The sequence below is a fragment of the Phyllobates terribilis genome, unplaced genomic scaffold (genome assembly GCF_046119375.1).
Source record: "Phyllobates terribilis strain yellow unplaced genomic scaffold, ASM4611937v1 Scaffold_4__5_contigs__length_816908805, whole genome shotgun sequence".
NCBI classification, from domain to species: domain Eukaryota; kingdom Metazoa; phylum Chordata; class Amphibia; order Anura; family Dendrobatidae; genus Phyllobates; species Phyllobates terribilis.
This window is the reverse complement of record NW_027362764.1, coordinates 291125185-291138943: the sequence shown is the minus strand read 5'-3', so window position 1 is coordinate 291138943 and position 13759 is coordinate 291125185. Positions and strand designations below refer to the sequence as shown.

The 13759-nt window shown below is 42.4% G+C and overlaps 1 protein-coding gene across 2 annotated transcripts in view; it reads right to left on the bottom strand.

The window, feature by feature from the left end:
• Positions 1-978: 978 nt before the first annotated feature.
• MLH1 (mutL homolog 1) overlaps positions 979-13759 on the bottom strand; it is a 116984-nt gene continuing 104203 nt past the window's right edge. For both annotated transcript variants that reach the window (XM_073678298.1, XM_073678299.1), the window contains exons 18-19: positions 4363-4470; positions 979-1362 (exon numbers count right to left, since the gene is read on the bottom strand). In XM_073678298.1, coding sequence (XP_073534399.1) covers positions 1195-1362; positions 4363-4470 — 276 coding nt within the window. In that variant the 3' untranslated portion in view covers positions 979-1194. The remainder of the gene's footprint in view (positions 1363-4362; positions 4471-13759) is intronic.

Below are 13759 nucleotides of genomic sequence, written 5' to 3'. Positions count from 1 at the left end.
TTTGCGCTTGCATTGCAAGGAATGGGGGAGGTACAATTGAACACTGCCCTAGGACAAGGACTTGCACGGGGATAGTTGCAAGTCTGCATCTTCTGATGCGGCAAGGATCACTTCTGATGGGCACACTTTTAGGCAGTGACCTGGGTGTCCGAGATGCTTCCAGGGGTCTTCCCCATGCTGTTCCCATGTCTTTTCAGCACTGTATGCATGTGTCACACAGCACATGGCCAGATAAGGTTGTAAAATGTTAAAATGACATTTCAAGGTGAATGCATTTGTCACGGTTGAAAGCAATACAAAAGTGCAAAAATGCATGAAAAATGCTACTTGTGAACATAGCCCAAGGTATGGAGGAGTATTTTAGTTTTTGGTTATTTATTTTACCTTATACACAAGTCTTTACCCTGGAAAGGAAATTCCTTAACATATTTCACAGGAAAGCAGTTTCAGTTTCGTTTTTGAACGTTTTATTGTGAGCCCGTAAAAGTGGCTTAATACCTCTGACCACGTTGATGACAGCAGTGACCTGGGGGTCAGAAATGCTTCCTGGGGCAATCCCCATGTCATTTGAGCACTGTCACTATCGTTTTGGGCACTTTTTAGGCTTTCTACAGATTGCCGGAGGTGCCGCCGCAAAAATGCTCGAGTCTCCCATAGACTAACATTGGGCTCATTGCTCGGGTCGAGCACCCGAGTATCACGGTGAGCTCGGCCCGAGCTTCGAGCACCCGAGCATTTTAGTGCTCGCTCAACACTAATAAAGAGTTTCTCTTTGACAATAATAATCTAATTTTGGCTTATTCTTACATTAGACCAACAATGATGGGTCATTGTGATTTCAGCCTCCGACATCCCTGCTGATCAGCACAGTGAAAGAGCCTATGTGTTCATATAAGCAATGTGGCCCTTTAAGGATAGTTCACCAATGTTTCAGTCCCAAAGAACTTCACAATTTCTAACAATCAAAAACAATGAATATTTGTGTGTTTACAAAAGTTCTACTTTATTTTTTAGGGAAACCTCTGATGGAATAAACAGTTAATGGTTTCTGTACTCCATATATTTTCAAAAAGGTTGGAGTTTGTTTCATAAAACTATACATTTCAGTACCTTCTAACGAAACAAAAAAAAAATCTAATTCTATATACAATATATATGAGATGTACTTGTGCATATCTCAACAACAATGTACGGCTAACATCTTTCAAAAACTTTGTATAGATCTGGGAGGTTCGCAAGCTGCAGGACGCTTCCATCTTCTGCAAAATCTTTTCGGGGTAGTAGGTGCATCTTAAAAGCTTTGTACAAAATGTGCTCAGTTGTCCATCGCCAGGAAGGAGCCTCAACGTCCAAATCCTTGTCCTACAAAAAACAGAAAGCATTAGAACAAGCAGAAAGGTATTTTGTAGATTGTAATAGCACTGATGACACTAATTACCCAATGGTGGTTTGTTGGCTCCTACTGTACTTCCCTAATACGATCATGTTAACAATATATCTAGATCTATACGAAAATAATGTCATATTAAAATAATTTAATAAAACACAAAGAGTAGTGGCTTCAGAAAACAAAAAAAATCATTTGTTTTTGTAACACCATATTCTGAGACACATAACTAATATTTTTCCACCGACAGAGCTATGTGAGAGGTTTTTTTTTTTTTTTTTGAGTAACAAGACAGTTTTCACTGGTCCTATTTTCTGGTACATATGACGTTTTGACCACATTTTATGAGTTGGAATGTACAAATGTTAGTAATTCAGATTTTTTTTTTAAACTCCACCAGTATAATTATTGTGCACCAAACTTTGTAAATCTATTTTGGGTCACCATTTCTGAGACCCATAACTATTTAGTTTTTCTATAGACAGACCTGTTTGAGGGCTCATTTTTTGTGGTTTTACTGTACATGACTTTTTTGATCACTTTGTGTTAATTTTTGTAAGGGGTGAACAAAAACACTGCAATTCTTGTATTGGTTGCTTTTTTGTGATCTCTGTGTGGGATAAATAGAGATATAGATTTATAATATGATTATGGCTATTCACAATTTGTAACTTTTTTTTTTTTACGTTTCTTTTTTAAATCGTGCACAAGAATTTTTTTTAGTTTAAAAAAATATATACATATATTTGTTCAGCACCATATTCAGAGATCCATAGTTTTTTCAATGTTTCTAACTACAATGTTCTATCCATTAAGAAGTAAAAAAAAGGCAGTTCAGTAAAGGGAAAGCAATTAATGCAATAGAAAAATTAGATGAACTGAACTGGTTTAAACACAGGAAGTTTTTAGATCTTTGTGAATAAGTAACTGATCCCTTAAACTTAAAAGGGGTTTACCAGTTTTGGAAAAGCTCTGCCCCATAGCTGCAGTTTGTGCATTACTCACCCTCCCTGGGTCCAGTGCTGTGTCACCATAACTGCTACCAGTGTCTGTTATTGTCTGCACTCTGAAGTTACATAGAGAGCGCTGCAACCAATAAATGAGCAGCTTATGGCATCAACTCGGACAGAGCCGCTGAGCTCAGGACCCAGGGTGAGTAATGCACAAACTGCAGCTACGGGGCAGGGGTTAATGCCATGAGCTCAGCAGATTATGGCATTAACACGGGTAGAGTCGCTGAGCTCAGTTATTGGCTCCAGCGCTGTAGACCAGGGGCTGCGGTGGAGACATAGCAGTGGACCCGAGGAAGCAAGTTTTTTTTTTTTTTAAACAAACAGCAACTGGGGGGCAGGGCTTTTCTAAAACCATTAAACCCCTTTTATAACCAGTTGCATCAACCTTTAGTAGAAAGGATGATACAATCATATGCTTGATACATTTTGAGCACACTTTATTTTATTGGCAGAATCTTGTAATAACCCAGTCCCTTAGAACAGGGCTTCTCCACTCTCACTACAGACCAAGGTGAGGCTTGGGCTTCACTATTTGCCATCAGGTACATGTCAAATTAAATTATATAATTTGCCTGCTGAACCATTTACACCAGACTTTTGTAAGCAGAAGAATTAGACAATAGTGTTGCTAAGGTCTCATGCCGACATCAGGGATTTTCCTGGTATGCAAAAAACAGACCGATTTCCATCAGTGTTTTTGATCAAATTTTCACCAGTGTTTGTTCAGTCAGTTTAACAGTTTTATCAGCGTTTCCTTTAAATTTCTCAAATTAAAAAAACTAAATACATTCTAAGACTATACTCATATGTTGCGTTTTTATGTAAACAGCTGCATGTCAATTATTTCAGCGTTTTTTCACCCATAGAAAGCAATGAGTAAGTGCAAAAAACGTTGCCATCAGTTTCACAGCATTTTTTGTGAAAAAAAAATAAAAATGGTAAAGCAGGATGTGAAACTCATTCATTTTTGTGATTTTCTTTCCAAGTGTAAACCAAAATGTCTTGGTGTCCTCACATGAGCATGGCTGTTAGTATTAGTACAGTTTAATTAAATTAGTGATATGTGTGAAAGTAAATTGACCAACTCAATGCCCAACCAATGTATGAAACGGAACAATTCCTAACCAACTCAATTGCCCTGACCAATATGTGAAAGTATACAATGTCTGACCAACTCCATGCACTGCCAATGTCTTAGGTAATCTATGCCTGGCCAATTTCAACTCACCCCACTGTTATAACATTTGCAATTGTGTATTATTTCATGAATTCATATGAACTTTTTTTATTCAGTATAGTCATTATTCTTTCAGACAAACATTTTTCCACTAAATAATTTGATCAAATTGCCCTTTTTTCCAAAAATGTTTTATGTTTTCACATATATCTCGCATTGGTGGCCTAATACCTTGCATTGTTCATGAAGCATGGTGGAAGCAAAGCTGTACTTTGGGATCCTGAAAAAAGCAGCAAAAAAAGCAGCAAAGCCTGCTTTTTGTCTGCAGCTTTTTTTTTTAACTGCCGAGAGATCAGGTTTTGGCTGCAGAAAAAAGCTGTGTGTGAACATAGCCTAAGACGTCTCCTATTCGTTACAATGTAAAAAAACCGACAGCACACCAATGACAATGTGTGGTGTGCTATCAGTGATTATTCAAGGACCCATAGACTTGTATGGGTAATTTTGATCAGTTACTGGAATCAGACATGTCTATATTTTGCAGACAGAGGCTACTTTCAACCTTAAAACAAAGAAAAATCTTGTTTGAAAGTGTAAACCACTATTAAATTCTTAATATCAGATTGGAACACTGCATCACATATTTAAAGAAACAACTTTCTGATTAGTTACATTAGATTGTAAGCCAGATTGAACAAGCCATTGGGGATACAAATAGGGGTCCGGTGGGTTAGGGCTAAAACAGATTAGCTGTCAATCAATAAATATTAACACCACATAAATACCTCAGAAGTGTTAGACTCTTCAAGTAAATACTTCTTTCTAATAGAGTAAAACATAGAACATTCTTTGCTAAAACTTTCAAAACATTCTTTCTCATCATCCCAGTTGACCTGCAAAGAAATTAATAGAAATTAGTTATAATTACTATAAATTAAATATAATATGAAGAATAGTGACTTTTCTTTTTACCAACTTAAATGAACTACAAAAAAATAGTATCCCTAATAATGAAACAAAAGTGAGTAAGCCTTACAGTATATATTAATCTTTACTACTATGACCGCACACTTTGAAAAGAACACACCTTGCTTTCACTCGGCATGCAAGTGGTTAGAATTCATGTTCTAACATTAAAGACAATTATTAAATACAACAGAATAGCTCCCAGGGGGCAGAGATGGTGGTCACTCACATGGTCAGGCCCATCTGGAGCAACCATCACTCTTAACTGTACTGGCTGGCATAGTTACACCCTGCTGTCCATCCTGTAGGAAGTACAGTGGTGGCCAAAAGTATTGGCACCCCTGCAATTCTGTCAGATAATACTCAGTTTCTTCCTGAAAATGATTGCAATCACAAATTCTTTGGTATTATTATCTTCATTTAATTTGCTTGCAAGGAAAAAACACAAAAGAGAATGAAGCAAAAATCAAATCATTGATCATTTCACACAAAACTCCAAAAACGGGCCAGACAAAAGTATTGGCACCCTCAGCCTAATACTTGGTTGCACAACCTTTAGCCAAAATAACTGCGAACAACCGCTTCCGGTAACCATCAATGAGTTTCTTACAATGCTCTGCTGGAATTGTAGACCATTCTTCTTTGGAAAACTGCTCCAGGTCCCTGATATTTGAAGGGTGCCTTCTCCAAACTGCCATTTTGAGATCTCTCCACAGGTGTTCTATGGGATTCAGGTCTGGACTCATTGCTGGCCACCTTAGAAGTCTCCAGTGCTTTCTCTCAAACCATTTTACAGTGCTTTTGGAAGTGTGTTTTGGGTCATTGTCCAGCTGGAAGACCCATGACTTCTGAGGGAGACCCAGCTTTCTCACACTGGACCCTACATTATGCTGAAAAATTTGTTGGTAGTCTTCAGACTTCATAATGCCATGCACACAGTCAAGCAGTCCAGTGCCAGAGGCAGCAAAGCAACCCCAAAACATCAGGGAACCTCCGCCATGTTTGACTGTAGGGACCGTGTTCTTTTCTTTGAATGCCTCTTTTTTTTTCCTGTACACTCTATGCTGATGCTTTTTCCCAAAAAGCACTACTTTTGTCTCATCTGACCAGAGAACATTCTTCCAAAACATTTTAGGCTTTCTCAGGTAAGTTTTGGCAAACTCCAGCCTGGCTTTTTTATGTCTCGGGGTAAGAAGTGGGGTATTCCTGGGTATCCTACCATACAGTCCCTTTTCATTCAGACGCCGACGGATAGTACGGGTTGACACTGTTGTACCCTCGGACTGCAGGGCAGCTTGAACTTGTTTGGATGTTAGTCGAGGTTCTTTATCCACCATCCGCACAATCTTGCGTTGAAATCTCTCGTCAATTTTTCTTTTCCGTCCACATCTAGGGAGGTTAGCCACAGTGCCATGGGCTTTAAACTTCTTGATGACACTGCGCACAGAAGACACAGGAACATTCAGGTCTTTGGAGATGGACTTGTAGCCTTGAGATTGCTCATGCTTCCTCACAATTTGGTTTCTCAAGTCCTCAGACAGTTCTTTGGTCTTTTCTTTTCTCCATGCTCAATGTGGTACACACAAGGACACAGGTTGAGTCAACTTTAATCTATGTTAACTGGCTGCAAGTGTGATTTAGTTATTGCCAACACCTGTTAGGTGCCACAGGTAAGTTACAGGTGCTGTTAATTACACGAATTAGAGAATCATCACATGATTTTTCAAACAGTGCCAATACTTTTGTCCACCCCCTTTTTTAGTTTTTTTTTGTGGAATTATATCCAATTTGGCTTTAGGACAATTCTTTTTGTGTTTTTTCATTGAAGACAAATTAAATGAAGATAATAATACCAAAGAATTTGTGATTGCAATCATTTTCAGGAAGAAACTGAGTATTATCTGACAGAATTGCAGGGGTGCCAATACTTTTGGCCACCACTGTAGGTTGCTTTAGGCCTACAGAACCCTGGAGTCACAATGTTACCGTGTTGCTCCATCCTGTGTCAGGACGCTGATTGTGGATGGATTCATCAGGATCCAGGGTTAGGGGAGCATCTGATTTTTATTTTCTGCCAAACTTAGTCTTTTGTGGGGTAACTCAGAGGGCAAGTAGGGGAAAGAACAGGTGGGAGGGGAGGATGTCTCATTAATGTACGGGGCATTACTGCTATAAAAGGGGCTAATTTATTGCTGTATGTAGGGGGACTTAGAGGAGGTGTTATATGTATTGCAACTCGGGACATTATTAAAATACATGGGTGGACACGGAACATTATTACTGTATGTGTGGAACGGGGGGTGTGTGTGTGTGTGTGTGTGTGGGGGGGGGGGACGGACTCGGCAGCATTACTACTATACATGAGGGACTCAAGGAGCATTATTAGTTTTTAGCAGGGCTGTGGAGTCGGTAAGCCAAACCTCAGACTCCTCAATTTCCATAACTCCTACTCCACGACTCCCTCATACATGGCTCATGTTTAAGTGATAAAGTTACTGTAGCACAGATTCATCTCAGCTAGAAGTCTAGACCCTTAGATCAGGAATAGGACAAACATTTATAGGACATTTCATAACTTTCCCATATTCTTCTCAAATAATATTCCCCACAAACTGCATTGAACTACTGTACCCAATTATATATTTTTTAGGAGTCGGAGTTGGTCCATTTAATACTGACTCAGACTCCACAGCCCTGCTTTTAAGGGGTATTCAGTACAATATTAAATGTTGAGTGGGCACTTAAGAGGAGTTATTACATTAAAGGACCACTCTGTATTCCTGCAATTCTGAAAGGGGCACACAGTGAGCCATATTAGTTACAGGGGAAAAAATAGGGGCAGTACTACTTTCTAGTGCAATAACAGAAGGCATTAATATTTTCTAGGGGGAAATTTTACCAACTAGAGGGTGTTTTACTATGTAAGAGGCACAGTGGTGAACATTGTTATTAGTACTAAGTGGGATACTCAGAGGAGTATGTTACCATTACCAGGCCACACAACGGGAGTAGTAACAGGAGCAAATATGGCAGAAGCTTCAGCATTGGGGTATCAGTAGGATAAGGAGTTTGTGCTGGTTGGGAATACATGGGAACATTTATGAAAATGTGAGCAAACCAAATGTGTCAGTGTTGTAAACTCTGCAGAAGAGTCATGGCTGGAAAAAGTCATCATGGCGGTCTGGGCCAGACAGAAAAGTGTACTATTCCATCAGACAGAACGTCACATGAAATTCAGCATATATAACTGTACTGTAATCTTATATGGTCTGCAGGGCTGGTGTCTACCACTAAGTGGCACTGTATGAGATTAATATTAGCCCTCGTTTTTGTACAGTGATTTTTTTTTCTCAGCAACATGGTCATTTGATTTGCCTTGTTTTTATTCACTAGGATTAGGGTGCGCCACTGTAGCTGTAAACATGGTTAAATCGGTAAGAATCCCTCTCTGATGTGTTTAGCACCCTTTGTGCTGGACCCCTATCTAGACCACATTAAACTCCTTCACTAGATTGTGACTATCCTTCAGCTAAAATTTTCCTTATTATTTTCCTTCCATTATTAACACTTTATTTACTGTCTGTGTGGTTGAAATCAATATTTCTTCAAAGTGAAATCATAAATTTTTTATGAAAATATAATCTTTCAAGACTCACCTTTAACCACTTCAGATACAAATTATTTTACAGTTCTCTGGACATTTAGACCAGTCAGTAAATGCGTTTTCTTTAAGCACAGCAAAAATATCAATAGAAAAACACTTTTTTTTTCCTTTTCACAGCATTTGTTACTCTCCTTGGGGACTTGACCCTGAGATCATCCATTGATTGTACTATATACAGCAACACGACAGTATTACTGTACATAGCAAGAATCAGTCTCCTATGAACACCAGCCAGAACCTGGTGTCACAGGAGTACAATCACAGGCACAATGGTCTTAAGCAGACCCCGGGCTGTCATGGCAATCTATCAGCACTAGTGTTGAGCATTCCGATACTGAAATATCGGGTATCGGCCGATATTCGCGGTATCGGAATTCCGATACTTTTACAATATCGAATACCGGAATCGGAAGTTCCCATAATGCCTGCGCTCTGAAGGATGACAAGCTGGGTCGCAGCGCTCAGGTGCGATCCAGCCAGTCATCAGAATGCCATCCTAGCGTGAGAGAATTCTCCTGATTGTTTAAAAGCCGGCGGGCGGTAAAAAGCCGCCGGCTTTTAAACAATCACACAGCCCCATACTGCTTCCCCGCAGCCTCCCATCCCGATCCTCCGCTCCTCTCGCCACCTCCCATCCCGATCGTAAGTTAGGACCAGGCGGGGAGCGCAGCACCAAGGAGCGGGGAGCGAAGGACCCGGGCGGGGAAGCCGGCAGTGAAAAGACTTCACCGCCGGCTTTCCCGTTCTGTGCTGCGCTTTCCCGCCGGTTATTTCAAATGAACAGCTGAGGTATCAGGTGATGCCGATCAGCTGTTCATTTGAAGTCGCCGCGGTGCCCTCAGAGGGTTCATGTGAGTTCATGCTTGACTGCATTGCATGAACTCACATGAACTTTCTCACGGCCGCACAGGTCAGCCTCACCTCCCAGACCATCAGCCCGTCATGAGTGGTGTGTGTGGGTGTCTGTGCGATGTCTGCGGGGGTGTGCGCGGTGTCTGCGAGTGTGTGCGGGTGTGCTACTCCCATCGGCCTATGTCTGTCCCCCGTCCACTCGTGCCAGCAGGATCAGCTCGATGGGAGCAGTAGTTCCCATCAGCCTGATCCTGCTATTTAAACTGCCCCATGGTCCCCAATAAATTTTAAATACATGTCATTGGTGGCCAGTGGTTACCTACAATAAATTAGTTCATACATTACCTGTCCCCGCCGATCGCCACCTAAAATAAAGTAAAAAATAAAAAACTACACCTATACTCACCTAGACACCTAATTCCCCGAAGCCATCGATCTCCTGTAATAAAATATAAAATAATAAACCACAACCTTATCCTTACCCCTCCGTAGTAGTCCACGAGTGTCCCACGATGATCTCCAGTGTAGAGCAGCCACATAGAATGTGACCGCTCTGAACCGCTGCCGCCGCTAGAATGACGGGGCCGTAAAGCAGCCCCGTCATTGCATAAGCGGGTTCACCGGAGTTTAGCTCCTTTACGGCCCTGCTGTATCGTGAGAAATTCCCACGGTACAGCAGTGCCGTAAAGGAGGTCTCCGGAGCTGCGCTGCCTGAATGCACTCCGGTGACCTCAGTCAGTGGCTCCCGCTGCCGGGAGCGGACGTGTTCCCGGCAGCGTGAGCTTACAGCAGCCATGTACAGCTGTCACCATCTCCAGATGTGACAGCTGTGCATGGGAGATCAGTGCAGGAACGTGGACAGGTAACTATTTTTTTTTTTTTTAGTAAACTAAGAATTAAATAAAATGGTGTGTTTTATTTCAAATAAATTATTTTTTTCTGGGTGTAGTGTGTGTTTTTTCTTTTTAACACTTTGTAGGTTAGTAATGGGGGTGTCTTATAGACGCCCATCATTACTAACCTGGGCTTCATGGCAGCTGGCGCTGACATGAACCCCAGCCCTATTACCCCCTGCCACCGCACCAGGGCAGCATGGAAGAGCGAGGCTAAGTGCCAGAGTTGGCGCATCCTATGGATGCGTCATTTCTGGGGCGGCTGACGGCTGGTGTTTCTAGCCTGGGAGGGGGCCAATATTCATGGCACCCTTCCTGGGCTATTAATATCAGCCCCCAGCTGTCTGCCTAGCCTTTGCTAGCTATTAAAATAGGGGGGACCCCACGTCATTTTTTTGGGGGGGTCCCCCATTTTAATAGCTAGTAAAGGCTAGGTATTCAGCTGGGGGCTGATATTAGTAGTCTGGGAAGCTCCGTGGGTATTACCCCCTTCCCAGGCTTCAAACATCTGCCCCAGCCGTCTGCTTAACCTCCGCTAGAGACTAAAATTATGGGGAATCCCACGCCAATTTTTTTTTAAATAAATCCTTTATTTTAACACTAAATGACATTTGAGGAGTTAATAAAGATGCAGTCCCTAAATTATTATTTATTTTTTAATTAATTTTTCCAAAAAATTTTGACGTGGGCTTTGCTATATTTTTGTATGTCAGCCAGGTACAGCATCCAGCTTCTATGAACGCGCCATTTTCCGGGGTGGCTGCGGACTGCAATTTGCAGCGGGTGGGGCCCAGAAAGCTTGGGTCTCCCTGCGCTGCAGATTCCATCCCCCCAGCTGCCTAGTTGTACCTGGCTGGACACAAAAATAGGGAGAAGCCCCACGTATTTTTTTTTTAAATTATTTCATGAAATTCATGAAATAATAAAGAAAAAAAGGGCTTCCCTATATTGTTGTGTCCGGCCAGGTACAAATAGGCAGCTGGTGGTTGGGGGCAGCCCGTTCCTGCCTGCTGTACCTGGCTGGACACAAATATAGTGTGAAGCCCCACGTAAATTTTTTTTTTAATTATTTCAGGAAATTCATGAAATAATTTAAAAAAAATTGATGTGGGGCTTCGCCCTATATTTGTGTCCAGCCAGGTACAGCAGGCAGGAACGGGCTGCCCCCAACCACCAGCTGCCTATTTGTACCTGGCCGGACACAACAATATAGGGAAGCCCTTTTTTTCTTAATTATTTCATGAATTTCATGAAATAATTAAAAAAAAAAAATACGTGGAGCTTCGCCCTATTTTTGTGTCCAGCCAGGTACAACTAGGCAGCTGGGGGCTGGAATCTGCAGCGCAGGGAGGCCCAAGCTTTCTGGGCCCCACCCGCTGCAAATTGCAGTCCGCAGCCACCCCGGAAAATGGCGCGTTCATAGAAGCGCCATCTTCTGGCGCTGTACCCAACTCATCCAGGGCCCTGGTGCGGTGGCTCACTGGGTAATAAAGGGGTTAAGGCCAGCTTGGCATTATCAGCTGGCCCTAAGCCCGAAATTCATGGGGTCACGCCAATATTAGACATGACCACCATGAATTTCTAGTAAAGTATTTAAAAAAAAACACAACACCCAGAATAAAGTCCTTTAATTGAAATAAAGACACAATTCTTTATTGTTCTAAATGAAACTATACTTACCATCACGCCCATTCCAGCTGAAGCCAACGATCTCCTGCAATAAAAGTAAAATAATAAAGCAACCTCATCCTTACCTTTCCATGGTTCCCACGACCGCTTCAGCTCTGCTACATCGAGATGACAGGCTGGACCGCAGCAGAACGCTGCCATCCAGCCTGTCATCCCGCGGACACTGAGCAGCGCAGGCATGCTTGCGCTCCTCAGTGTCTCTCTGTGACGGCATCCAGATGAGCCGAGGTCATGTCCAATGAACTCGGCTCACCTCATGCACGTCACTGACAGCGTGGGAGAATTCTTACGCTGAAGCGCTGAGTGCAGGAGAATTTTCCCACGCTGTCAGTGACGTGCATGAGGTGAGGTCATGTCCAATGAACTCGGCTCACCTCATGCACGTCACTGACAGCGTGGGAAAATTCTCCTGCACTCAGCGCTTCAGCGTAAGAATTCTCCCACGCTGTCAGTGACGTGCATGAGGTGAGCTGAGTTCATTGGACATGACCTCAGCTCATGCACGTGACTGACAGCGTGGGAAAATTCTCACGCTGAAGCGCTGAGTGCAGGAGAATTCTCCCACGCTGTCAGTGACGTGCATGAGGTGAGCCGAGTTCATTGTGGGCTCATCTGGATGCCGTCACAGAGAGACACTGAGGAGCGCAAGCATGCCTGCGCTTCTCAGTGTCCGCGGGATGACAGGCTGGATGGCAGCGTTCTGCTGCGGTCCAGCCTGTCATCTCGATGTAGCAGAGCTGGAGCCATCGTGGGAACCATGGAAAGGTAAGGATGAGGTTGCTTTATTATTTTTCTTTTATTGCAGGAGATCGTTGGCTTCAGCTGGAATGGGCGTGATGGTAAGTATAGTTTAATTTAGAACAATAAAGAATTGTGTGTTTATTTCAATTAAAGGACTTTATTCTGGGTGTTTGTGTTTTTTTTTTAACTTTGACTATGGGGTTAGTAATGGGGGTGTCTTATAGACGCCTCTCCATTACTAACCTGGGCTTGATGTCAGCTGGCATTATAAGCTGACATCAACCCCAGCCCTATTACCCCACTGCCACCGCTACAGGGCAGTGGGAAGAGCGAGGCTAAGTGCCAGAATTGGCGCATCCTACGGATGCGCCATTTCTGGGGCGGCTGACGGCTGGTATTTCTAGTCTGGGAGGGGGCCAATATTCATGGCACCCTTCCTGGGCTATTAATATCAGCCCCCAGCTGTCTGCCTAGCCTTTGCTAGCTATTAAATTAGGGGGGACCCCACGTCATTTTTTTTGGGGGGTCCCCCATTTTAATAGCTAGTAAAGGCTATGTATTCAGCTGGGGGCTGATATTAGTAGCCTGGCAAGCTCCGTGGGTATTACCCCCTTCCCAGGCTTCAAACATCTGCCCCAGCTGTCTGCTTAACCTCCGCTAGAGACTAAAATTAAGGGGAACCCCACGCCAATTTTTTTTTAAATAAATCCTTTATTTTAACATTAAATGACAAGTACAGTAATCAACACTGTCACTGTACTTCATATATATGTGACTGACATGTTTCTATCTATCTAATCTATGTATGATTCTCTATTCCTTCTATTCTAAATTGTCGGGTACAGATGCTGAATTGCCGACCGGCTTTCTTAAAGAAACGGTGCATGAAAACACAATTATTTTTTTTAATAAATCCTTTACACTAAATGACAAGTACAGTAAGCAACACTGTCACTGTACTTCATATATATGTGACTGACATGTTTCTATCTATCTATCTAATCTATGTGTGATGCTCTATTCTTTCTGTTGTAAATTGTCGGGTACCGGTGTATGCGCTGATGAATTGCCGGCTTTTCGCATAATACATTCTACATTATTCTTAGTTGTTTTACGTCATGTAGAATTAACCTACAAGGAAAGAAAGGGTTTATTTTCATTCCGATATTTCTGTCCCATTGACTTGCATTGGTTTCCGGTATCGGAATCGGCGATATCCGATACTTTTTGAGTATCGGTCCGATCCAATCCGATACGATATTTCCTGATATCGGAAGGTATCGCTCAACACTAATCAGCACCCTAACACAGCGTCATGGGGCGTATTGAATGAGGTGCGCACCTGCTGGGGTGCTGTTAGTGCAACAGTCTGAGATT